Source organism: Anopheles marshallii, chromosome 3, assembly GCF_943734725.1.
Source record: "Anopheles marshallii chromosome 3, idAnoMarsDA_429_01, whole genome shotgun sequence".
NCBI lineage: Eukaryota > Metazoa > Arthropoda > Insecta > Diptera > Culicidae > Anopheles > Anopheles marshallii.
In genome coordinates this window covers 63,429,016-63,456,759 of record NC_071327.1, presented here as the reverse complement: position 1 = coordinate 63,456,759, position 27,744 = coordinate 63,429,016, and the positions used below count along the sequence as shown (strand labels likewise).

Sequence of the window (27,744 nt, the reverse complement as noted above, 5' to 3'; positions counted from 1 at the left end):
ATGTAAACACTCGCATGCTACTAAGCATCCATGCCGCTTCTTCGATTCGTATCCAACCATAAATTACATTTTATTACGATATGATGCGATGACGAAACAAGATATAGAGCATGAAAGAGAAAAATAGAAAAAAAAAACTCCCCAAGCGGAAAAAATTGGAGGCTTGGAAGGAACGGAGTATTTCATCAAAATTATTCGTCAGCGACACACCTGGTCTGTACACTAGCGGTACACCTGACCTGATCGTTTGAGAAGATGTTTTCTTGTTGCTTCATTTTAAAAATAGTGCTCTTATTCGCTCTTCGTTGCTTGCACTTTCCGGCTAATGGTGTGTACCCCACATTAGTGGGTGAATTATTGGCGACAAATGGTCAGTCGAGTGTATCTTTCCTGGGAAAAATATGTTCGCCGTACGTCCAGGTTGCGTGCCTCCATTCGCAATAACGACGCAAAAAGCAGACGATGTCAGTGCGCAAACCATGGTCGGAGTTAGTTATGGACTGTACCGACACTCGGGTCTTTACAGTGTACCAGTGAGCTGAAACCTACATTCCCACCACAACGGGTATCATTGTTAATCCACACACAACGCCACCACTTGTGTGGTGTAAATTTATGTAATCACCGACGTAAGCTAATCGTTTACATTACAGCGGTTGACACGGATTGAAAGTGGACAGAAAAACCTAAGTGTCATGTCGTACAATTACTCGTACGCTCACGACAGTTGGCATTGTGTGTCTTTCGTGGCATTGTGAGCAATATTTTACATCCAACCCACGTACCGTTGGGTACCGAGTAACCCCAGACGGGTGAGTGCAAAGAAAAGCGCCTGAAGGTATGCAATTGATATGACGCATCGTCATGCCTGTACTAAAACTACAATCGCTATGCGTTTAGTACAGTACTAAAATTTTATTTTCGTCTAATTTTAGCCTGATTTGAGTGCATCATCATTTCATACTGCAAATTACCTCAATTAAAGCTCATTTTATTATATCTTTTGAGGGAATTACACCAGCGAACATAATGGAGACAAGTTGCTCTCTTTAACGAACATATCCACCTTGGCTAAAATTAATCTCAAGCAAGAGTTTTGTTTTCTTCGTGTATCATTCTTCTCAAAATTTGCACTCCCCATTCGTACATCAGCTCGAAAAACACGGACACACGCCACAAGTAAATAAACATCATTTATTATGCATCATGTTTTCACATCGGTTAACTTAGGGTTACTGGTAGCGTATGCATCATCCGATCTAGAGCGCTACAAGTGGCAGTACACGCACGAACGAACGGCATGTCCGCCGCTTACTCCTTTCTAGTGGCGCGGACTGTTGTCATTCTCATTTTTTAAACTCGTAAAAAAACACCGAACACACGCATCCGCTTTATACAGAGGCGCACGACGCGATGATGATGATGATACCTACCACAATAAATTGCTGTTGCTGTCTTTCACAAGAAAAAGGCATCGCATTTGCTTGTATCGGATTATGGCCGATTTGGTTCCCGAATTTCCTACCACATTCCGTCGCACCGTTTTACACACTATATATCAAAGGCTGCATGCACACTTAACGCACCTAACCTTCCCACCCGGACACACGTATAGGACAGTCCGAGTGAGTTTTCCTTATTAGTTCTTTTTTGTTTGTTTTTTTTTTTAACGGGATAGAAACTAAAACCTTACCAGCTAGGTGGCCCTACATCTGTACGTATTACACAAAAATATTACACGAGAATGAAAGAGAATTGAAACTAAACTCAACAACACGCGTGCCTGTTTGGACGTTTTTTAACCCCTATCCCCACCATTCGTCTTTGCCATGGCTTCCCCCCGGGGGATGTCTCAGAGTTAGAAGCTGACCATCTTCTTCTGCGTTGTCTTCACCTTCATCACACCCGTCGTCACTCGCATACCGTCGGCGTGCTCGCTTAGGCTGGCCGGAACAATGTCCTGGGCGGCCGTTTCCGCCAGCAGCTGCTTCAGCTGGGCATTGCGTCGGGCCCGTGCCGCCTGCTTCGCCTCGAAATCCTCAATCTCCTGGTCGATGTCTTGCAGGCGTGCCTTCGTCGCGCTGGCTCGCTTGCTTGCGTACGATTCGGCCGTTTCGTCTTTCCACTTCAGCGCCTGGGAGCTCTTGGCCATCGAGGACGTTTCGGTGCTGGCACGGATCTGGATCGGGTGACGCATTCCAGAGAGTTGATTTGGAATTGCGGGGACGGAAGGAAAACACAGGAAAGGATCGTCAAAAAAAACGGGACTTCAGCTTTAAAATCTTCCAAACGAACGGGTGATGGATGTGTGTGAGTTAAACGTGTCTAAAAAAAAGCATTTGCCAGGTGAAAGATCTTTCGAACACGATGAACAAGCTAATTTTGTTTTCACTATTGCATACTTTCAGGCGGTGGCTTAAACTAAAGGAAATCGGTGAGGAAACAAAAGCCCGCCCGCAGTTATGCAACACACCAACACAACTTTGCTTATAAAACCAATGTTCTTCATCCATCACCAGCAGTTTTGGTTTTGCGAGTGTACACATATACAAGTGGGAAGTGTGCTTAGTGGCACACCTGGCACACACATTCCAGGCGATCCGGGCACGCGATCCGGTCTCGTGTTCTTAGTCCCGGGAGAGATATTTGCGGTATTTGTACTGCAGACGTATCAAAAACGAACCATCAGCAAAACCGTGTACGTTTGGAGAAAGCACAGTATTTAGGTATATGGGGAGGGGGTGGAAGAGATGAACAATGGACGCAACCGGAAAAGATAGAAAAAGCAATGGAAATAGAAGCGGCGGTATGATAGCGAAAGCGTTTTGTATGCTTAGTGCGCAAAATTAATGTTGAAAGAGAAAATTAAGTGGATAAAATGTTGCGATAGGGTGGTATAAAATTAAATTCTCGATAAACTTCTCAAGAGGTACAGCGATGAGTGGCTAAAACCCTACAACAGTCCGGAAAGATACAATTGTCGTAAAATTGCATACTTTTGGGCTAATAAATAGGTTCTGTAGGAAGAATTACGCCTGGTAGGTATGCAATTTTTATGAATTTTGAAAAGTATCTTTATGCATAATTCAAAATTTAGAAACTATCTTTAAACGAAATTTTATCTTGTTTACTTAACTTATTTACTTAGTTAATTTTGTATTCTGAATTTCAATCTTCATCTCTGTACCACTCATAACTCTACCGTTAACGAGAACATACTCGCGAGTACTGTTAAAATGATGGAATAAGGACTTAATGCCCTTTTGAGCATAACTACTTTGGCAAATCGCGGGAAAAAACTCACTCCTTAACTCATCCCTGCTTACCTTGAGTGCCTTGCGTGCCGTCATGCCGGTGGAGGTAAATTCGTCCTCATCACTGTTTACCAACGACAGCTTATCTGCCAGCTTGCGGGCAGTCTGTTCGCTTAGCTTCGAGCGTGCTTCGGTGCGGTAGGACTCCAGGGCATCGTCCGACTGCAGCTGACTGAGCAGATTCTTGCTCGCCCGGATGCGATCTAGCGTTGCCTGGACCTGGGAATCAAGAAAAAAAGAACCAATTGAAAACGGGGCGGGTCAAGATGAATAATATTTTGCTTGATGTATTTTCTCGTCGAGACAGTAGAGAATTTAAACTGTTTAAAATAATTATAGGTGAGATGGTTTGGGGATTATTTTTATCTAACGGCATCAAATAAGGAGCATTTTTTGTTAAATTTAACATTATATCGACTTTGGCTTTCTTCATTTCGCTATAACAACTGAAAGCAGTCAATGGGAGATTTTATTGCTCCGCTGTTCATAATTGGCGATTGTCATGTGTAAACATTTGCAATGTCTTTAAATCGCAGTAGACAATTAAACAATGGACCATAAAATGTTTCTCTCGCCCCCTCCCCCCTTTTTACTCAAACAACGCCACATTTTCAATGGCCGATAATTACCCCCGCGGTGCAGTAAAGTCTCGCTCGTGTCACTTAAGTTAGTCATCCATTCAGGGCTTAAAAACTGAACGCCACGCCGCCCAAACCACAGCGGCAAGTAAAGCCTCAGAAACAAACGCAAAAAACCAACTACAATACAAGCGACAAATTCCTTTCAAATGAAGGGAAAAGAGAGAGGAAAAAGGGGTGGAGGGGAGGGAATTCGAAACAATCAGTATCGGCAAGAATGTTGGTGGTTTTTCCGTCTTTGTAGTACACACAGACGTGGCAATATAATTACGGCGGGCCAGCATTTGCCAGTGCCGCTTTGCCATTTGACGAGATTTTATTTTTAACGCAACGTTTTTTGCCCCCCTCCCCGGGGGGTCCCCTCTTACACAGCTTAGGCGTTTCCCTCCCCCATTTCTGTGTGAACGGGATGTGACACACGGGCTGCAGCATAAACGTGGCACCGCGAGTCGGGTTCTTCCTCGATGGGGTGGATATTTTTAAAATTACCCCTAAACCATGCAAACACACACGCAACGATGCGGGCACAAGATCGGAGCGTGAGGGTGAGGTGTGGGCAAATGAAAATAAAACCTTACTCATCCCACGTCGGGGGTGGCATAACAATTTTTGTGATAAAAATCAACCCCTCCTACCCCACCCCCCACTCCCGCTGGTTGTGTTGTGTATTAACATCGAAATTACAATACCGTACAGTACGCAGGTACTGAGTCACCAAACGTGGCTTTTGCACGTTTGCCAGACGGTGGTTTAAGGTTCAGTCACACCGTGCGGCAAAATATCTTTCGCCCATCAATCAGCTGATCAGCGTGTGTAGCGGCAAAAAGCGCGCCTAATTTATTGCCTTTTGTCCGCTACGGGCAGGACGAGATCCTCGGCAGTGTGTGAGTGTGTTGAGGGAATTATGGGAAACCCTTTGGCAGCCAAATGAAGCTTGCTGAATGAGCGCAAGGAATGCACATTTATCATCCGCGGTGATGCAGTGTTGCGTTTAGATAAGGTGTCATTGGAAATAATTACTACAAATTTTGTTGTACCGCGTTTGTCTGCCAAAATCCATTCACACGCGAGCGAGAAAGATAGAGAGACAGTATTATTAAACTGTTCTATAATAAGCACTGCTCAAGGTGGTGGCAGAAAATTCCTCCGTCCTCGCACATTATAATATGATAACAAACTTTTTGCAAAGCCAAACCATCGCTACCTTGCGGTTCCAAGTACGTCAATGGGTACATGATCGCCAAAGCACCATGCCAAGGCACTTTGGTTTGACACAACCAAAACAAACCCCACTGTCATCAATCTTTGTTTTGACTTTGTTTTCAACAGGGCAGGCGATGCGGTACAGGTATAACGTTATTTCCACGGCTCGTCGTTGCGATGAGATCATGAAGCGAATTAAAGTGTTTCAGATTGTCGTTTGTAGCTTGTAAAACACATTTTAAGCTGAACGAATGGGGCTGTTGTTACAAAACAAACCTACTTTGGCTTAAGTAGTCAAGCAAGGTAAGTAAACGTGTCTGCTGATTCAACGCTCATCTCTTCGCGTCCTTGCAATATCTTCTTCTGCTTGGGCACAACAACCTCAAGAGGTCTAGGCCTTGCAATATTAGTAATTAGTTGAGTATAACCATTTTACAACCAAATCCTATTCGAGACCAACCAGATAACATGAGGGGAGTAAAGCCTTCATAAAATGGAGAAAATTAAACGATTTTTCATTCAAGTAATCTATCACCTAGACGAGAACTAAGCACTGTTTCGTGTGTTGTAGCTCTCCTTTTATGAACAACCAAAATTTGACATCGATATCACATAATGCTTAATGCTCACTATCAAAATTTTGAGCTTTAGAGGCTTAGTTTAAATATTTCAAGTATTACACCGAACCGAAACTTTACAAGAAACTTTACATGGTATTATTCTTCGAATTCATCCAATATGTCCGATCTGTCTTTTTATTTGCTTTCTTCTATGGTAAAAAAAAAGCCAGAGTGGCAAGTATCGGTCCTGTTCTGGTCACCACAGCACAGAACGTTGCGATATTAGAGATAATCGTGAAGTACAAAGGCAAAGTGATCCGTGCGTTCTTTACGGAAGTTCTAGCAATCAGTCAAACAGTGAGGAAGTACTTGGACAAGATAGACTTTGAACTTTGGAGATAGTTGCTTCTTCTTAGTCTAATCTGTCAGAGGAAGTGACTTGTTAAAATTACTTCAAATATGGTTTATTGTATCGTTTTAACGAAGACTAGCAATCCTTCTCATGGTACACGGAAGTGGTAAAACGATTTTTTATAGAGTCATATCATAATCAGAGTCAAATTCAATAGCTTCAAGTTCAAAACGGAGTGACATTTGACAACGAAAAAGCTAATAAAATGCTAATATTTGTGTTTCGAGTGACGTTAGCTAAGGTCCTGGCCAGTTGGCTTATGGCCGCCCAATAGGACATTACAGCATTTGGCCTGAAAGCTTATAAGGCACAGGACTCAGGATCTAAAAGGTCACTGCGACGCTCCTCTATTGATATATGTAGGTAGCCGTTGACGGATATATTAGGTTCCTGTGTTTTGAAGTACAGAAGCTTGGATCTTAGCTTTAGACATCCAAGGAAACTGGCCAGATTTAAAACAGCGACACCCTGAGCAGTAGCGAACCAGTATCAATTACCCACCGGTCTACAGCCAACAGCCAACATTTGACAGCTTTTGTCAATGTTAAATAACTGTAGACCGCCGGGGTTAATAATACTTGGAGCACTGGTTACTCCAAAAGGGTGCTCAAGAACTCAAATAGAAGGGATTAATGTGAACTTAAGAATGAAAGAGAGTTATTCAGTATTCTTCTGGATGTAATTTCCGATAACTCCACTTTTCGAATGGATGATTTCCTCAAAATTCTTCACAGCTACACACACAGTTTGACAGCAGACATTGCTATAATCGTTGGTTCCCATACCATCCGATCGTGTCGGGCGGCTTGATATCATCCGTTGGATTGGGTTGGACGTTGCGTTTTCATGTCATTCAATGACCTTTTCATGTTCTAGCACAAAATTTGGTGCACTTTGCTTTTCAAACTTCCACGTACCAAACCGCCTCAGATCGCATCAGACCGTTTTCTTGTACGAAATTGACAGCAGACGTCAGACTGTGCCATTATCTGACGACTTGTCAAACTGTATGTGTGCAGTTCGACTGTCAAACCGATGTTGAAGTACGCAGAAGAACATACAATCCTCAGCTTCAAAACTATTTCTCATTCATTTCTTCGCATACTTTCATAACAAGCGCTTTGCAATGTAATGACTATAATGGGCACTGCAATGGAAATTCAGTTAATAAAAAATCTAAATAAAATAAACGACTGCTATGAAAAAACTCTTGGTTGAAAATGTTAGCCAAATGTTAATGTAGGATAAGTTAGTTAGTAGTATGGCATGCACTTCGCTCCTCTTTTCAAACAATTTTGATTAAATATGTTTCCAGCAATTTGTTTTCTTTTCTCGCTCCACTCTTTTGTCAAACAGTTTCCTCAGGTTTTCCTAATGTTTCATAAAGATCATGAACCACTATGAGGTCGCTATTAATTCACCACATTCTCAAAGAAAGCCACTCATGGATGGGAACGGATTAAGTACGCAAAATGAATGGTAAGGCAATGGCAAAGGCGTTAAACACGATCGACCAAGCATGATCTGAACGGACTCAAGAACTTACGGTAACGATCGCCACACGAATAGCCGTAACGTAAGAGTTGGACAGAAACATCTAACACAGACAGGATGCGCGTGGAAACGGAACTTCCGAGTCCGAGTCATATCACATTTTATTCACGTACGTCTTTCAAAACCACGCTTAAAAAAAAAAGCCGGACCAGGTTTGGACGGGATGGGTGTACAACAAACCAAGATCGGGTCATATCGTTTCGCGGTGTTGATCGACAGACGATGTCACACTGTGGGACGTATAGACGGAGAGATAACTGCCGTACGTGGTTCCAGCCGGCACGCGGAACGGAAACAGCCTTTCCTTTTTATAGCATCTGTTCTAAAGCTTGTTGTTCTAAAGCTTGTACTAAAATGTTAAATAAGCTACACAGTTTTTAATTTTGCCTTTCCTTCACTAACGAACCACTGAATCACTCACTCTAACCGTTTCTTACTAGCTATTGTATGTATATTTTGATTGTTGTAAATTTGTTCTCTTTTCCTCATTAAAACATTCCAAAAATAAAAACAGGACAATACTACTGCGGCAGGCAACATTCGAAAGCGTACAATGTTCTCCCTTTTTGCCATTTTGTTTTTTTTTTTTGTTTGTCTATCGCTAACATTTCAATTCGTTCGCTAATTAGTTTCGCTTACGGTAAGCGTCGTTTGGTTTACTTCCTTGTACTAATTGTGGATAACACTTGCCATCACAACGCCAAGCTGCAACATTCCGAACTCTGTGACGCCAGTTCCGAAAAACATTTGCCTAACCGTTTGACAGGGTGTTCAGCTTTGTGTATTTAATTTTTAAATATAATGTCACTTGTACGTAGCGCTCAGGTAACGCATTAACAATCCAGCTTCAACTGTGTGGACATTTCTGTCCAGTACCGTGCAAACCGACGCAATCGCGGTTTTTAGAACGTCGGATTAGAACACTCGTTGGAAACATATTTGAATCTCGTCGCAAGTTGGTAGTAAAATTAGTACGACACGAAACGTAGAGAGGGGGAGGAAGGAGGGGGAGGGAGGGGGTTGTGCTAAATAGATTTGTTAGAACAGGAGGACATTAATTTTCATTAAATAAAAACACCAACAAGTTATGAACAAAGCTAACGAAAATGTCGTTTTGCTGTACAATTTGCATAACTGTAGACGTTTAATTAAACAGCCATCAAGTCGTATGACACACTGCATGACAAAACCAACATCCGATGACTTTGTTCACAATCTTGTCAGTTGTCCTGCGGTGGATCCGGGTCAACTGGGTTGCATTTGAACAGCGCGAAGAACCGCCCTTCCGGTTTCTTCATGGCGAAAAAAAACACACACACTCAACACACAAAAGTAACGGCTGGATGAGGGCATAGTTGGTGTAAAGATTGCACCCACTCTCGTGGCGCGAGTAGTTTATCAGCAGCAGCTGTAGTAGTAGTCGTAGTAGCAACGCGGGAAGTAACTCGCATCGCTCGGCAGCGGTATAACGTAAATGACGCTGTTGTCATGGTTGACCCACGAGCGTCGCAACAGAAACCGTCTGTGTCTCACCTGATCGTCGAACTCGCCCTCGAGCGCCAGCGCCGAGCTGACCGGTGCCGGCGCAAGGCTGGAGCTGCGGAACTGCTCCGCACGCTGGTCAATGACCGACTTCTCGTGGATCACCTTGGCGGCACGGCTGCGGGCGATCTGCAGCTCGTCGTCCACTTCCGCACCGTTAAAGTCGTACCGGCTGACGAACGGTGAGCCGCGTGGCTTCACCTCCCGATCGAGTGACCTGGGTGGGGGAAAGTGATGGTGACGAAAACGAAACGAATTAAGTTCAAGCTCGTGCCCGGAAAGGGTGTAAAGCAATCAGCCTTGAACACAGGGGATGGAAATTAATGTTTACATCGCCACCAGCTTTTCGGACGTGCCGCGCTGACGTCAAACGCTACCCCACCCAACGCGGTAAAGCGTTGATCGTCAACGACAGCTGTTGTTGGAGTGAAATGGCCTCCCGGCTTGAACATATTTTCCATCCGACCTAAAGTTTATGGGTGATCCGGTTCGAAGGCCGGCACGATGGCAATACTTACGGTGCGCGGCGACTCTTCTCGAGACGCTCCAGGGCGGCCCGGTAGTTGTTCTCCACCATGCTCATGTTGGCGTCATACATGCGCGTACGAAGTCCTCGGCGGGCACTCATTGTGACTGTTACGTATAGTTAGTTTACCTACAAACGAAAGCAATAATATGGTGGAGTAAGGTTAAGAATGACATTATGTTGGCTATTTGCATAAATTTAGGCGTATTAATGTTCTGAACCCTACATGACCCTTTTCTTTACTACATTTCTTTATTTTCTAGTATAGAAAACATGATAAAGAGTGTTTAGATCATATTAAAAAGACTTCAAAAAGCCACCAAGAACTTCTCTCGAGAATGTCACAAAAAACGTTTCACACCCTTTCGGACCTGCTGACCAAACTGTGTCCCAATGCAGGTTTCGCTACCAACCCCGATCACACGCGATCAGTGCTCGTGTAAACATGCCACAGTTTACGATGTTCCACTGCCTCCATGGTCATGAACATTTCATGACCAACGTGTTAAGCCACATTGGTGTACATTGTTTTAACGGCAAGCTCGTAATGCGTAAAGTCACATAAACAACCACCTTGTGATCTTGACGTTGTTTGGCCCCTCGCAATCCCGCATCTTCACCCGCGTGCTAGCTAACCGGACCGGATCTGGAAGTGATTATTATTACACCACGGATTGAGACGGAGGCGGTTTTTTTTTTCCGTGCTTTGCTTTTCAATCATCGTGCGTCAGTGAACGGAACCGGGTGAAGTAATTTCTCCACACGCTGGAATGCTTTACGGTCGCTGATAAACAAACACAACCAAACAAATAAACTAAGTTCCGAGACCGAGAGTCTGTCATTAAAATTATTCACTCGTGAAGCTGTCCACTCATCGAGTGACCACGATGGCCAGAACAGACAAAGCGGTGACCATTTCGTTGGCTTCCTTTGGCAAGGTTAGAGTGTTCGGTGGGGCTCGGGGTAAATACACAAGCAATGCCGCATCGCGTTTTCGGCCGATTAGAAGTGGGAATTGTTTATTTGATGCTGGCCTAATTAATCTGCATTCCTGCGCCAATGTACCGCAGTACTCGCACGAAAGAATGAATTATTTTCAACTTCCCCTGGCTATTTAAAGCGATTCGCTGGTCGCATCTCGCCCCCAAAGCTCGAACGGGGCCGTTAGAACAGGGTCAACCTGTAGGCAAAGGAACGCCAAAACGGTTGCTGAAAATAGCGTCCTGCCTGCATGCCATTTCCCCCGAACGTTGCATCTTGTGCCTGCTTCCTTTTGAAGCCCGCCTGAGATACCGGGAAGAAGGTGCACCTACATCATTCAACTTCTGTCACTCTGGCTGTCGCTCGACGCGACAACCAAGCACTTAATTAGGCGACCCAATCTCCCCCTCCCCGGAATCATCGCGCGGCGTTGCATAGCGCCAAAAAAAAGTGGCCAACATTGCAACACACCGATTTAGGGCATTCGGTTCGGGGTGGGATTACATACGCGCGACACCCCATATCACCACCATAAACCTTGACTCCGATCACCCGAACGACTCGGGTGAAATCTTTTTTGCCATCGGTGGCGAGAGCATTTATGGCCCCAATTTTCGGACGCACGGGGGCCAATGCGGTCACCGGGAACCAGCTTGGAGCTTCGGCGATACGATACGGTTACGTCGTATCGAAAATAGACACTCATCAAGCGCGACACGTTTCGGTCGTCCGCCAGCCAAAAATATGCCGTCTTTTGGTGGTGTTCGACGGAGGGAAGGACGCACGCAATCGTGCACGTCTCATTCACCTTCTGAAGTCGCCTGAATGCGTGTGTGTGTGTGTGTGTGTGCCACCATTAAACGGGGTGGAACGTGAGTTTTTAGACATCAAACCCTTCGCTCCCTCTTGGCGTGTGGTGTGGAGTTGCTGTTTCAGATTAGAATTGTACTTTTCTCCTTCGTACGCTTTCCTAACCTCTCCCAACACAGTGCTAATGCATTCCACCGACGGTGGTAAAATTAGTTAAGGTGACAAGTAATTGCTCGTGATGGGCGCACACGATTACACGTGAAACCAAAAGCGTAGCAGCGATAACTAATTCCGATGCGATCCCTTGCCTCGGTGGGTGCTTCTTTGTTATTGCATCTCCAAACTTTGTACCCAGCTAGCTTGCGCCCTAATTAGCTTGGAATCGTAAAATTAATTTCAAGTGTAACGTGCGCTGCAAAGCACAACGTGTTTAGCAGCATGCCATAAAACACCATGCGCCTCCATCACAATTTGGCATAAACGACCGGGCGTCTCCATTACGTTGCAATTGAACGACCGGGCGCCTCCATGATATTTTTGCTCCATTACTCAAGATCGCACCGCCAACTGGGATAATAAACATTGCCAATTGTACTAGGCAGCCTGTTTTTTTTTTTTTTTTTGTGTGTGCACTGCTGGCGTACAGGTGGTCCCGTGTGTTGCACATTAAAAATAGTAATGCACCATTGGCTTCACTTCATGTTCCTCCTCTCATGGGCGACCACACCAACACGCACACGCTCAGGCACACACGTACATCTGGTAAATGTTTCACTGGTAGTAAATGTACAAAGAGGGTAGAATAAGCCGGTTTGCTATCAGTGGACTACCGATTGTCTCAACTGCATTAGAAAACCATCTGGAGGCGCTTCAGAAAGATTCGAATGGTGAAGGAAGAAAAAAGAAACGGCAAGAACACCCGCGTGTCGAGTATGTGAGATCATAAAGTAAAAATATTACGTGATCACTAGAACCGTCGTCCACGGTCGGCTCGTTGGACGTTATATTTTTGATGGTATTTTTTTTTTACGCTCCCATACCCCTGTCTACACTCGTCGAAGATGGTTGAACACTTGAAATTTGTATTGGCACACGAAATAGATTGGAACGTTCCATTTCCGTTCCACTGGCGACTATAAATTGATCACGTGTTTGAAGGTCATTTTACGTGATTTTTTTGAAGGTCCAAACCTCCATTTTGGAAACGGAATGAATAAAACACTTTAAGAAAACTGTTCAGAAACCTACCTAAGGTATATGCAAACGTTTGCAAGAGCTACACTAGAACACTCCAATATTCGTCGCACTGGATTGAAACAATCTATCTGTACACGTGGAACGGTTCCTATTGGACAGTCGAAACAAAATAAAACAAAAACCTCATTACGATAAACCCCACTCAACACAGCACAATCCAATCCGGCAACGTACGACCAGTCCCGACTCTAACCTTGTTGCGCACGATTCCTGCTCAAGTCCTGACTTCTGACTGAAGGCGCCCGGTTAACGTGGGGACCGTTTTAATGACTCTCCGTCCATTCTGGGCCCTTCGCTCGGGATGGGGGTTTTTTTTCTTGTTGTTCTTGTTGGGGGGGAATCGCTTTGCTGGTGAGCGCACTTGCGCAAGCTACCCCGGCCTACACCCAGTGCGCATACGCATCCATGTGTTGGGTGTGGAAATGTCACTGACACTGTGCGTTCACTTTAGGGAGAGCGAGAGATTTGCTGGGAAACGCATGCACGTCCCTTGCGGTGAGCACACACAACGCGACAACGGCAACGGAATGACAAAAAGAGCAACACACCACCGACAGTCGGAATGGATGGTGTTGTTTGGAGATAATGATCCGAAAGGAAGAGAGAGATTAACCAAAACAACAAACCGCTTAATTGCCCACATTCACCGTACCCCACGCGGGGTGTCACCCCTTATTGGTGCTTATTTATCAGATAACACTGGCTGACTGAGACTGGGGCGTTATAATTAAAGGGCTTCGTCATGATTGTGTACCATTAATTGAATGGTGAGAACCTACCGACGGCAAGTGACTAAGACGAACGGAGATGATTAACCTATCATCTAGGAAGCCACCTCCACCACTGCGTTGCGTTCCGAGAGTGCTTCCGTCACATGGATGAGTGACGACGACGGTGAACAATCAATGTCCGTCCCCGTGTCCAAACGGGGCGAAAACACATTTTCTTTGGAAAGATTGAGTATGACGCTTAAAAATAGTAACAGCCCTGTGTACCGTGTGCCTACCGTGCCGTGTGGTCATGTGTACGCGGAGCGCAACGTGTTGGACACCGGCTAGTCGAGAATTATGTTCGTTCCCGCTTGCCGACGGGATTAGGCTTGGTGTGCCCGCCGGCCCCGGGGTTTATTTGTGCCGTGCCCTTGGTACGAATTTTATGAAGACGCGTTTTGGCATTGACGTTGACGGGTTCGAGTGTGTCCGAAGTTTGATGAGCTGCCGCGTGGTTTCAGCTATCGGGGTGTGTGTGGCTGTTCTTGCACCTGAAATAGAGCGGCACCGGTAATGCGAATGTGCTGCAACCTGGGTAAGCTTGGTACGAATGTTTGTGTTATTTATTTATTTTTTATTGCATGATTCCAAAGAGCAGCTAAACGCGCTAATATATGCTCTAGACCACAGCCTTACGAGACCATTACTAAAAGAGTAGTATAAATAATCGAAATACACTAACTTTGTTAAGCGAATTACATATTTTGAGAGCTAAGTAAAATACTGCTTGAAGAGCGCCTAAAACTCTGCAATACGTATGGCACAATTATACTAATAACATCATCTACTGCTGCGTTCCTGTGGAACGCATTTTAAAAACCCCTAAATCCTAAAACCTACACCTAAGGAACACAACTGCATAACCATTATCACACCATCCTCACTTCAACTAGCAACGTAATCCGAGTTGGTTCTGATCCAATCCAAGAAGAAGGTAATCCGCGCATAAACCGTAGGCATGCCGCGCGTACACCCATCGGCCGATCCAAACGACGTTATGCCGATCTGCAGCGTCAAACCGGACTGCTCCTGAATCGTCATCGGGCCGCCCGAGTCGCCGGTACATGCCGATCGGCCACCATCCCCGGATAGACACACATTTTGCGGTTCCACAAGCATCTCGCCCCACCGGCCAATACACGCACCGTTGCTCATGATCGTGTTGACCGTGTACTGCAGGGTGGCGGCAAACGCCGCATTGGAATCGCTCGTCCGCCCGAATCCACTGATCGTACCGATCTGCCCATCGAACTGACGTTGATCCAACAGGCCGGGCAGACGCACCGGCTGGACGTAGGTCGTAAACCGGAGCGCTGTGTTCAGCCGTATAACGGCCACGTCGAACCGATAGTTGCTGACGCTATACTGCGGATGCACGGTAATACCAATGCTGCTGAAGCGGATTTGCTGCTGCGATGGTTCCACCTCCAGCCGGTTCAGGGCACCCACGATGACGGTACCACCACCGGCCATATTCACTTGATCGAACATCACGCAGTGCGCGGAGGTGAGGATGAAGTTTTGCGTCAACACGGAACCACCGCACATGGTAGTTAGCACACCGAACTCGCTCAGCACAATCGCTTGGTAGGGGAACTGTCCCGGACGGGCCTCCAGTCCGTTGGAGATACGGGCACCCGGTCGGGAAGCGTTCCGATACGCCTGCAGCTCCGGAGGCAAACGGGCCCAATAGTGGTCTAGCTCCTCCACACGCCTTACACGACTCCAGTCGATCGTTGGGAGACTTGCCCCATACACCGCCACCGTCAAAACAATCACCAACCGTAGCACGATCTGCTTCATGGTCTAGCCCTACTTCCTGTCACACACTCGAACGCAACTGAGATGTCTCGATAAGGGGCTTGGAGCTCTTATATAGCCCACGCAATGCGTGATAAATTTCCACTAATCCTGATAAAGAGTTCCCAAAAGGAACCGTAACCAAAAAACAGATTACTTCTAAGCGCAACGTACAGCTGTTATCGTTTTCTAATCGACCGTAACGTGAATATTGTGTGACAACATCACGATTTGATATCAGTCTGCAGATAAGTCAAAGTCATCGCCATTGATAGGACCGAATTTGGAGCGACATTCATTCATTCGCCAATGGCGCTCGATGGGAAAAATATTCTTCCTTCGACAGTATGCACGTAAAGCAGATGTTTTTTTTTAATTTTTCCTTCGCCGATTGTGCATGTGTCGTTGATCCCAATGTGGCTATAGAAATTTTTGGAAGCTCGTTAAGAGTACACATTGATAAAAGCAAGGGATCAAGGTCGGCAAGCGCATACGCAAAGTGGTGCGATGGCGACACGCTGATAACCTAAATATGACTACGGGGTCGTACCCATTGGTCGTACCCATTGCGGTATTTGTTAGGATAAACTCTATTGCTTTATAGCTATTGTGTTCCACCAATGAGTGATGCAATTTTTATGTGACAAACATAATTATTAATTTATGTTTTTAATTATTTAATTATATTTGTCAGAGTGTTTTGTTTCATTGAAAAAAATATTTTCTGTACTGCTTCTAACACGCAATATTATTGTTGTTAAAAACAATAGATAAATTCAAAAGTTAACCGCCATTTTGAATTCTGCTCGAAACGTTTACCATCGACCGACATTTGCTCGAATGGTGTTTCAGGTTGCAGCGCCTCTGGTGTCGAGCATTGGAAGCATATATAAAACTTCAATTTGAACCAACACGTAGCAACCGTAACGAGATTTTCATTTTAAAACGCAATTGTTTACAGTTAATATAAGTATTATAAAGCCAAAATAAGAAATAAATTCTTATTATCATATGATCTTTTAAGCCAACGATTGCCTCTACGGAAATAAAAAAGTTCGAGATGTGTTTTTAAAGGTTCTCGGATAGCATACGCTTATCTACGGGAATAACCAGCAAATTGACTTCGATATTTGCGTCAAAACGTACCGAATATCATCTTGTAGTAAAGCTTATCGAACGAGATTATGCATTATCGTACCGATTCTTAAGCTACCCCAATAATGCTACCGAGATATGTATTTTCACATTCGAAGGATTTGAACTGTTTTCGGCGCTGAGGTGACGTTCTTGCACCCGACAGTAGGTTTTAAACGTTACGGTAACCGTCCACCGTAGGATCGCTTGATGATCTTATCTTGGGGCAACGCGAATCGCCAAGATACGTGCGTATATGGCCCCGAAGATGCAGGAACTTTGTGATAGCCATTTATTACGGCCCAGTAGCCCTCAATGCGATAGCTTTCCACAGCAGCTATAAATACCACCCTCCGAAACTCCACGGCACACTAGCTACCGAAGGTACGGTTCGAACGTTTCGTGCGTGTGTGATTAAAGATGAAGTTCTCTCTGTTGGCGCTGTTTGCGCTCGTGTGTGCCGTCGTGGCCACCGACGAAATCAACTGGTCTAAGGTTCGCCCGATGTCCCGCATGCCCCAGTACCTGCGCCGTCTGCCGAAGGATATTCTGAAGCAGTACCTGTCGGAGGTACGCAGCATGCCAACCAGCGCCCGCGCTAATTCTCGCATCGTCAACGGTTACATTGCCCAGCCCGGCCAGTTCCCGTACCAGGTGGCGCTGCTGAGTAACTTTGCCGATGGTACCGGTCTGTGCGGTGGTTCCGTGCTGAGCAACAACTACGTTCTAACCGCTGCCCACTGTGTGGATATCGCTACCAGTGGTCTCGTGATCTATGGTGCAGAGGATCGCACCAACGAGAACGAACCGAGCCAGGTGCGCATTGCGTTCGAACAGAGCGGAATTCGCCTTCACCCGAACTGGAACCCCGCCCTGATCCGTTACGACATTGCAACCGTGCGCGTTGTCTCGCCGGTCACCTACACCAACCGTATCCAGCCCGTTACGCTGCCGCGTTTGAGTGATGTGGGTAATGATTTTGCCGGTCTGATCGGTACCGTGTCCGGATTCGGCCGCTTCGCCGATTCGATTCCGCAGGCTTCGAATGTCCTGCGCTACGTCAACAACCCGATCCAGACGAACCTTGCCTGCTCGGTGCGCTTCCCCGGTGTGGTTCAGCCCGAGAACATCTGTCTGTCCGGAGATTCCGGCCGTGGTGCCTGCCAGGGTGATTCTGGTGGCCCGCTGACCATCGTGCGTGACGGAACCACCGTTCAGCTCGGTGTCGTCTCGTTCGGTCTCGCTCTCGGATGCGAACTCAACTGGCCGTCCGTCTTTGCCCGTACCACTTCCTTCCTGTCCTGGATCGAGGAAAACTCCGACGTTGAGTTGCTGCCGTAATTTGCGCGTATCAACTAAAATATAGATGAACAAAAAACTGTCCGTTAACAAAATATTCTTCCTCTAAAATGTGTTTTCTTCTTTCACGATGAAAGTGATGTTCAGGTTTGTTCAAATTATTTTAGCAATATTTATTTCTCTTCTTCTCTCCATTCGTTTGCCTACCATTGTTCTCTAACCTTCACACGTTCAACGATTCACGGTTATTGGTTTAACCTAGCACACAACGTTGCAATCATTCTTTCCCTCTATACACATTCACTCAACACGACTATCAAGCCCCCTTCTACTATCACCTTACTCTTGTTTTACAGCTGTGTTTCTCTTGCCGTAATTCCACCATTTTCTTTTTGTGTACGGTTTTGCTCTCATTTCTTTTTCTGGGTTTTCTTCACCTTTGTTTTGTTGTCTTACGATTTACAAATTCACTTAACTGGGCTGTTCTACGGTTGCTCTCAAATATCTTTCTCTCTCTTTCTCTTCGTCTCTCTTTTATCTTCGGCATCTTACGCTTTCTAAAAGCTCAAAGTACCAAGGTAAGAGAGAAGGAGAGTGAAAAGAGAAAGGTATTGAAAGAAAAAAGGATGTATGTAACGCTTTGATTTCGCTGTTCGTCGTAATATATGCCGTACGGGTTTAAAGTTCAAATTTTCTACGCCTCTCCGGTACTTCACCACCTTAAGTGACCTCCCGAGATAGCTTTGCAGAATGAACACAAACACAAATGGTTCACGAACGCCGGAGGAACAAAAGGACGCCCTAGCAACACTTCAGTACATTGGTGTTGTTAATTCGGCCTGTGCCGGGATGCATTAGGAAAGAATGTCTCTATTTATGTTCATCACCATTGAAAAGGCTGCTGCTAGCTCGCAGAGGTGAAGTAGCATCGCTAGCCGATAGACAACGTAAAGGCGAGTTAAGATAAAAACGGTTTAACAACGGCTTATATTCGCTTTGCTTTTGATTGATGTTTTGCATTTGTCTGCTTCACAAAATTCGTTCCCCTTTTTTTTGCATGGACACTACAAAAACGCTCCTACGGTGTGATATCGCCAAGTGTTACGGCTAGGTTACGGCAGCTGGGGCTAGCAGCATACACCGTCCGTTCCTTTTGCAACAAAAACGCCATCTTTCTGTTCGGCCCTTTCGTTGCATGCAGAGAAATTGCAGGGACCAAAACAATGGAACTAATTTCCCCTACTGTCCCATTCTTTATATGTAAGATTCCATTACTTATGTTGGTTTTGTATTTTATTGTTTTTTTTTCTTGTTTCTGTTTTATCTGTACGCTTTGATGACATTTGTCCCATACGCAACAGTTGTTTTCGCGCGACATTTGTATCTTAAAACGCTCGTCGCAACTTTTGATGCTTTTTTTGCGTAATACTAACTCTCTAGCACTAGTAGTTCAAGTTAATTCATAATCTTTGGACTAACAGTGTGTCTCGCCCAGTAGATGCAGATCACGATCATCTGAGATCAGACACTAGATTTGTTACACAACTGTGACAGAAACAAGATGCCCGGCCTTAAGATGATCGTGACTGCATATGATGTTCGACCCTACAGCGACGAGTGGCATTTACATGGCTATCGCTATTGTTATTTACCTTCGCGGTTTAATTCTGGTACTGCTATGTAACTTGGTTTTTGCATTAACTTCTGGCATGTACATGTTTTTGTTTGTTTGTTATGTTACACTAAAGATTTCGTGCTGGTATGTCAATTGTAGATACGTATGGCTTTATCCTTTTCTGTGTTGCAGGAAACGAATCGATCGTAAACAATTTTCCCAACACTTAGTGCCTAATGAAATTGTACATAAATCCAACCTGATCATGAGCCTATGGTACGCACTGATACCCAAGAGTACCTCTTGTTGATGCCTATTTGCAGTGCATTATAAAGGAAATCTCTTTACACATTTTCTACTGCTCGTAGATAATCATGCTGTTGACAATACATATCTGCAAGAGGGTAACATCGTGAAGCAGGCTCTACCCATCGCAAAAGAAATGGGTGGCCCGTGCCTTGCCTCAACTGTTCCCGGTATCAACGAATTTTAAACCATCTTCTTCTCAACCTCATTTCTAGACGTAGCAGTTAAATCGAATCATAGTCAAACGATGTCCTTAAATTCTTGAAACATCCTATTTTAACATAATTTACACAGTAACCATATGCTCCAGTAGCTAAAAAACCTAATGGTAGTGCCTTTGTTTTTCGGTATTACGGGTAGATGTGTGACACTGTAACGATCTGATTTGTTGCTATCCACATGCACACTAGCTGTTTCTCGCTCATTTCCTCGTCCCGCTTCTTTTCCCCTTTCCTGCTAATCGATAATCTTATCCTACTATCACTCGGTTTCCTTGTCGTAAACTAAGCAAACCACGGCCAAAAATACTCTTCCTCGCACATTGTTTTCTCTTTCCACATTCAGTCCTAATTTATACACGTCATTCTCCTGCCGCCGATTCAACATTTCCTTACTATCCAACACTGAAATGTCACACACTAGCAAATAGCGCACAGTCAGCTAGTGTAGCGTAGGAAAACCTAACCCGTTAGTACCAGCATGAGCTGTGGTTTTTCATCTTTCCGTTAAATGTGTCCGTCGTTTGACTAGACTAAGGAAAACAATTGGACAAACTTGGCAAAACTTTAAAAAAGTGTTACGGTCCTATGTACGTTCGTTGTGCCAGCAACTGCCAAAGCGGTAGTAGTACGTCTCAAAAGTTCCGAACCGCAAACAGTTGGGGTTTTTGTTTTGTTTTGTTTAAAGCTTTCCATCCTAACAAACCATTGATTTTTTTTAAAAGTACGCTGTTTGGTTGATAACCACAATCCACACACGCATTTTAAAATAAACCAAAAAAGAACCGTACACATGAACAAATGTTTCTTTGCAACAAACAATAGGTATAAAACAAATCATGAAAAGAAAAACCTTAACCATCCTCGGAAGTAAACAGGACAAGGTTTGTTTAGGGACAATAATTCACAATGCTGCTCTATGTAACAACCTCAACAAGACACCATGAACTTTCGTAGTCCAAAACAAAAACAACAGAATAATACATTTTTTATACAGCACACATTTTTTCCCCAACAACATACCACTTCACATTATCAAAAACGCTTCCCTGCCTTGACCTTGATTTACATGTTTCCTCAGTACGCTACCTCCGTTCTCGCTCACTCAGTGATACCAAAGATGTTTCTGCTGCTGCTTACACTAGATTGTACAAACTAATGATGACGACGATTAGGATTATATCGAGCGCATAACACCACACCAACGTGCAGCGGGTGCTAAGTTTCTTTTAACACAACTATAGCTGAGCAGAGTCCTGGTGCATCAGTGGTGACAGTGGGCCCGCTACCTTACGCCCACGCTCGTATTCATAATCGACATCCAACGACAACCCTGGGGAAAAATAAAGAAAAAGAAGGGGAAGATTAGCATTGTTTTGATCACATTTACTAAAGTGAATAATATATAACATTTATACAGGGAATTTGTTATATATTGTCTAAGGCACTACAATAGGAAAGAAATTCGCGTAAAGTGTCAAAGTGTTGTTTAGCAATTAAGAGCTCAAGCGTACAGATTCAGAGGCTTATCTATCGCTTTACTGAGGCAATGCAAGATAGTAACGCATTATCTACTGTTGCAAGTTGTGAGATTCAACAATTCAAAGGTAGGAAAAATATATTAACACACAAAGCTTTCAATTAAATGCTATGATGAGAACTTTTAAATTTAAAAAGACTGTCGTATGGCCTCATTTTTTCAATTGCTGTAGCTATTCTAGGTTTAAGAGGAACCAAAAAATAGTGGGTAGGTAATACAGCAGATAGGATGGTCACTACTATCGTGGTTTTAGTGTTCCGATCGCTTTATACATTACAATATAGTATAAGAAAGAAGAAGAAGAAGAAGAAGAAGAAAAGAAAAAGACGCTGAATTTTATTACACTAAGACGAAGGGAAAATATAATTACTTCCGTAACAAACTGCCTTTGCATGCCCTCGATAAGCATTCCCTCGACGAAAGTGTGTTAATTGTGGTATTAAAACGGGAAAGTAAAATGAATTCATAACTAACGCGCAAACTCCACAAGGATCGGTAGCAAATCAGGTGGATATGTTTTCAATCTTCAAACTATCCAGTGAGCTAAGTGCGGCACACATACGTAGCAAAGAGTGCAATGGTGTTAATGGTTGGTGAGGTATGTGAAAAGTCTATGCTCGCACATTTCTGTCCATCTCTTGTGACGGTATCTTTCGTTGGGCGATTGAATTGTTGTATCGCCCGCTGTTTGTCACACTTAACACCGTGCGAATCAGTCTCCAATAAGAACGGTCAATCTGTCTTGGCTCCTATAGCCGCTTTCTGAAAAATGGTAGAAAGAAAGAAGCAAAAAATAACGGAAATAGTGGGAATACTGAAAAACAGCTGCAACTGGAGACAAGTTGCTTCATGGCAAGGAACAAATTGAGTTGCAAAAACCCACATTTTAGTACGAGACATCACAGTAATCGCTACTGCCCACCAATTTGAACGATATAGAGTTAAACTGTACCTCTCAATTCATGTAAAAAGTGCAACTGATTATCCGAACCTTACAGAGCACCATATACCGGTTAGAAGATTAGTCGAAAGAATACAAACTCCAATATGCAACCATTAAGAAAGGCAACTAAGAGTACAATAGCCAACCCCTTTGTTAATATGTCGTTGTTATTGCTGTTAGTTTGTCCAAACCACATTGCACGGAAACAGGAAAACGAAGGTAAAGGAATCTGAAATAACTACTTTTCTTCTCACCCGATGGCCGCCGGATGGCATCGCTGGGCGTCTCCGGAATGAACGCGGCCACGGCGATGGCACATATAACCATTAGTGCCCCGAACACGAACGGAGGGCCCGGCATAAGCTGTGAGTACTCGTCCTCAATGCGATGGTGCGCCGAGCCCCCGAGTAGCGTCTCGTTGCGCACAAACTTTGCATCGGACCCATCAAAAACTCCGCCGCCCGCCACCGCTCCAATCGCGGCACCGTTAAGACTATGGCTCGCAACGTTATGCTCGTCGTTCAGGTCGACGTGAAATACGTAGAAGATGACGCCGAACATCGCTGGCCCTAGACCGTTGCACAAACCGCGCATCCCTGTCACCATACCCTGGACCACCCCTGGAGAAGAAAAACAACAGCAAAACATTCGTTACTTCTATTCTGAAATAGTTCTTTCGAAGGCGTTCACGATTACCTTGTTGGTCCGGGTTGGAATGTATCGACACAAATGCGCTGATCGCCGGATACGTAATTGACGCTAATGAAGCAAGGATACCTGCTGCCCACATCATCCTGGTATGTACGCAAACGAACGGTAAATAAAACAAGGAATTAATTATTGCACGTTTCTTGTTCTCTTCAACGGGATTCTATTGCCAGAAGAGAGTTCTTACCATGTCTGACTGCCAAAACCATACCAAAGCAGTTGTAACATTTCGAACAGTAATCCTATTATTATTGTACGCTTTGCACCAAGTGCCCTGTGGAAAAAGCACAAAAAAGCACAAGTTAATTATGCTTGTGTGTGTATTTTGTTTGTGCCTTGCCACACCGCCAGTTATTTTCGTCCCGAAACTTACTTCATTAGATCACCTAGGATGACCTGCGTCAGTATACTTAGTATACCGACGACAGCAATAAAGATCGATACATCGATCGAGCTGAAATGCATTTTCAGTTTCAGGTAGACGAAAATGCACGAATATTGTCCCGCTTCTGGCAGATAGGAGAGCAACACCGTAACACACTGCATCAGAATCGTTTGATCCAGACCAACTTTACGGAGCGCCTAAAAGAGCGAGCAAAAAAAATCAAATTATAGAGATAATGATGTTAAACGATTTTCTCAATTATGCATCGATGTTATGACACTAACTGCAAACGGATCTGCCTGTTCCCAGCTGATCGGGGCTCCCCAGGAGCTGGGTCGTACTTTTTCCGGTAAACTTTCCGGCACCGCCACCAGAATGAAGAACACATCCAGCACAGCGATTGCAGTGGCCAGGGCTACAATTAACGGTTCCGAGTATTTGTCGTTCAGGTAAGCTCCGAGTGCGGGTGAAATAACCTGCCAAGAATACAATGAAAGCAACGGGTGAGAAAACCATGGTAAATTTAACACCGCCACAGCTCCATCGATGATCGGAGTTTGGAGATACTTACCAAACTTGCGGCAAAGGTGGCTGACACCAGACCATACGCTCGTGACCGATCCTCCACCGTCGTAACGTCTGCGACATAAGCAAACACAACGGAAAACGTTACCGCGAACACACCGCTGATTGAGATCATTGCGAAGAACCACCTGGCAAAGGAACAAAACGGTCGGTGAAGATTAACAATTTCGCTCACGTGTTCGCTGGTCCTTGCAGACCGCCTACTACACTTACCACGAGTTGATCGACATAAGTGGGATCGGAGCGCAGGTGAAGAACACCGTAATTAGCAGAAAGAACTTCCGGCCCCACACGTCCGAAAGGGCACCAATCAGTGGAGCGCTCAGGAATGATAGTATGCCCTTTATGCCCATTACCAACCCGTTCATTAGGAAGGTGTGATCTGGGAAGGTTTGATTGAGGACCTATGACAAAACACGGGAAACAAAAAAAGAAATGTGAATGAAGACGACCCCTGTTGCATCAGCCAGTCCTGCCGGACGTATGTGTCCCATGCTACTGGGAACTCGTTATGTAAGGTATCTATTTTAAGGAAATCGTTACGTTATGTCTAATACAATTTAGACCATCCTGTGCATGTCACCACAAATTACCGTACTGCCTACGGTCGTTACCTTTTTGTTACGGCATTACAATGCGTGGTTGTAGGCGTATAGGTCCCTAATTTTTGCAACATCACTTGCAAGTTTTCGTCGTACAACGCAACGCGATATATACTTACATTTATGACAGGCATCGTTAAGAGTCCCCAGGCGAAAAATTCCAAAAATATGACTACTAAGGCATGATAAACGCTCGGTTCTCCTATACCGGAGCTCTGCAAAAGAAAGGATGGGAAAAAAATGAGTGAGAATAGAACAATAAATCTTTGATAAAATGATGGACCGTAGTGTGAATGAATGGAATTTAACATTCAGCCACGATGATGACGAAGGCAGCAGCACTCTGTTCTGCGTTGGCGAAGCGCATTAATTCGATTAATGATACAATGGTGAGTGATTATATTTGATATTAACAACCGAAAAGCGTACGCAGTTTGTCAAAGATGAGTACAAGCTAAAGGAAAAATATAATTCAAATGCTAAATCTATCTTTAAAGAAAGTTTAAATAACTTTAACGCAATATTATTTGATCTTGGGTGGAGTTTGTGTTGATAATTTAATTAACAAATATCATTGAGGAAGTAACTGGAGCACCAATCGAAAAGACCCTAAGCAAATTGATTTTTCAAAAGAGTTGTTTCCTGATATTGTTCAAAATTATTCAACAAAACATCAAGATTTCATTTGGAATTTTTTTAAACTCGAAAACAATCACTGATCGGTATTGACGCATCGAACTGTAATGTACAGAAAACCAGCAAAAGGACTACATTCGCATACATCAATTCAAACCTTCATCGTCCAAACTCCCTGACCACGTTCACACTCATGTCTACATGGAATCCGCAAACCGCAAATTTCAATTCCCCCAGCCGAATTCTATTTTGCTGCACGTAAATCCGAAACGGGGTGCAATAGCTATAGCATTCGCTTGAAATTCTCATTGCCACTCGGTACAACAGCAAGAATCAGCATGAAAACATTCAAAGAGAACCCAACAAATAATAAACATGCTGCTGACAGGACGAGCCGTCCGTTGGGCCCGGACAATGCTAGCGGCAAATAAAACGCACGGAAACAATAACGCGCATTTGTGGCGGAAGCAAGCATAGCGTTTGCCCGGTGTCCATGAACACGTGACACACTATCCATCTCCAATACACCGGACTACCAACCTTACAGTGATTGAAGATCAATCGCAGGAAGTAGATGAGATTTTTGCTCTGCTTCAGCTGCACCACGGTGACGGTCGGTAGGCCACTGCAGTTGCTTAAGTTTGAGGGTGTCGTCGTGACACGGCTGTGCGGATTTCCACTGCCACCGGCAGCCCCATTGGCCGTTCCCGTGGCGGCTGGTGTGCGCGTACCATCCGGTGCGCTATTACCCGTACTACCGACATCCACCGTGGCCGCATCGCTGACCGGATTGTCCACTATGTTACAGCAAACGCCCGCATCCGGCGCTCTGCTGCTGGAGCAACCGGGCTGCTGTTCCGAGGCCACTAGTAGACGGGATTTGTTGGACGAAACGGTTGCCGTCGTTGCGGCCGAATGCGTCAGCATTGACGAATCCTCCTCCTCATCGTCATCCTCCTCTTCGGCGTCTTCGGCGTCGCAATCGAGCCGTTGCGTTGACCCGGAAAGTTTACCACACCCACCAACTGCAACCGGCCTAGGGGATTGCGCCAGTACGGTGGCCGGTACCGATTTTGTGTACCTTTCGTTCACCAGCGTTATCCGACTTTCGTCCGCTTTCGACACCGGCAATCGCGTGGCGCCCATCATCGGGGAGCACTCGCCAGGTAGGTCAAAGCAGCTGCTGCTACGACTATTGCTAATGCTTAGATAATTACTGTTCTGATCGTCCGTATCGGTGCAGTTATCCTCCGCCAGCTCCGCATCCAACGAACGTCCGGACAGTGGTAAGGTTTCACCAGCTTCATCCATAGTAACCACGTTACTTCTATCACAGACTACCGCATCACTTGCATTCCCGATTGCTGGCCGGAGCTGCGGGCACGGATGACCCACCGCACCGGGTGGCCCACCCACGGCGGGCGCCGCTTTCGTGCTGGTGTCATCCGCCCCACCGGCCAACAGGTTCGCCGAATGCTCCATCACTTGTACTATACCGTTTCCCCCTTTTCGCACTGCCGACGAATTGACCCTTTTCCACTGCTGTTCCGCACGGTTAATCGGCAAACGTTTCCCTGCTGCCAGCGATTGCTACTTTCCGCTGCCAAAGCTGCATCCAACCCAGCGGACCCGGTCCACCGATCCGTCCGCCGCTGGTACTGCCTCGGTTCTGGCTTCCGCTGCCACAGCAACAACAGTGATAACAATAACGACACCGACCGGGGCTCATTTAACCAGCAATGTTGTTCGATACTATGCGTGCCTTCGTTATAGCGCGACTAGGAAAAGAACGATGTTTCGCCCCCCGTTTTTGGGGTTGTAATTTACGGCAACGCGTGAATTTTCCGCTCAGCGAACGCTTCTCCTAAGCGCGCTTATTTCATTAGCACCACTCGTAGCGGATGCGGGCGGTTTGCCCATCTGCCAACGGCGTGATTTTCGTACGTCTTGTGCTGAAATAGCACAACCAGTGGCTAACAACCAAGTACGGAATTGGTCGTCCCGGTTACCGCAACCACCGTGCTTCGTCGCTCCGTTTTGCGGATGGATTCGTCCCTCAGGTTGTGACGCGGGAATCGATTCTAAAATTAACACCATGCGCGATAACTCGGTACGGCACACGGCGGGACAGGGCGACGGTACGGTGCGGGCAGGGTGGAATCTTCTCGGTGTGCGTTTGGGTACATTACCCGGTTTGTACGATACGCATCTAGCTTCCGACGCCGACGCCAATCAACCGTGCACCGGACGGACGGGTATTGCGAACCAGCGCTGTACAACGGTGGCCTACTATTGACGACCTTTGCAAAACCGTGTTGCCAAACGTTGACAGATGTTTGAGTCGTTATAACCCCAGACCCGCCGAGACAATCCGCTCGACTGCTCCCCTTCTCTATCGGTGTGTGG

General features: G+C 45.2%; 4 protein-coding genes across 4 annotated transcripts; 1 reads left to right on the top strand and 3 right to left on the bottom strand.

Moving 5' to 3' along the window:
* Positions 1 to 1,858: 1,858 nt before the first annotated feature.
* Positions 1,859 to 9,851, bottom strand: LOC128714939 (uncharacterized). Its single transcript, XM_053809821.1, has 4 exons — positions 9,742 to 9,851; positions 9,215 to 9,440; positions 3,327 to 3,533; positions 1,859 to 2,179 (listed from the first exon to the last, which is right to left on the bottom strand). The coding sequence occupies exons 1-4, from the start codon at positions 9,849 to 9,851 to the stop codon at positions 1,859 to 1,861; spliced, it is 864 nt and encodes a 287-aa protein (XP_053665796.1).
* Positions 9,852 to 14,452: 4,601 nt separating this feature from the next.
* On the bottom strand, positions 14,453 to 15,370 carry LOC128712989 (brachyurin-like). The gene has a single exon (XM_053807854.1). It carries the CDS (start codon positions 15,368 to 15,370, stop codon positions 14,453 to 14,455), a length of 918 nt encoding a protein of 305 aa, XP_053663829.1.
* A 1,551-nt stretch (positions 15,371 to 16,921) lies between these two features.
* LOC128712988 (brachyurin-like) lies at positions 16,922 to 17,842 on the top strand. Its single transcript, XM_053807852.1, has one exon. It carries the CDS (start codon positions 16,922 to 16,924, stop codon positions 17,840 to 17,842), a length of 921 nt encoding a protein of 306 aa, XP_053663827.1.
* A 3,234-nt stretch (positions 17,843 to 21,076) lies between these two features.
* LOC128716354 (hippocampus abundant transcript 1 protein) lies at positions 21,077 to 26,820 on the bottom strand. The gene is made up of 10 exons (XM_053811274.1): positions 25,879 to 26,820; positions 24,822 to 24,917; positions 24,314 to 24,504; positions 24,087 to 24,228; positions 23,800 to 23,991; positions 23,504 to 23,712; positions 23,318 to 23,404; positions 23,119 to 23,216; positions 22,665 to 23,042; positions 21,077 to 21,272 (listed from the first exon to the last, which is right to left on the bottom strand). Exons 1-10 carry the CDS (start codon positions 26,818 to 26,820, stop codon positions 21,178 to 21,180), a joined length of 2,430 nt encoding a protein of 809 aa, XP_053667249.1. The 3' UTR covers positions 21,077 to 21,177.
* Positions 26,821 to 27,744: the final 924 nt, after the last annotated feature.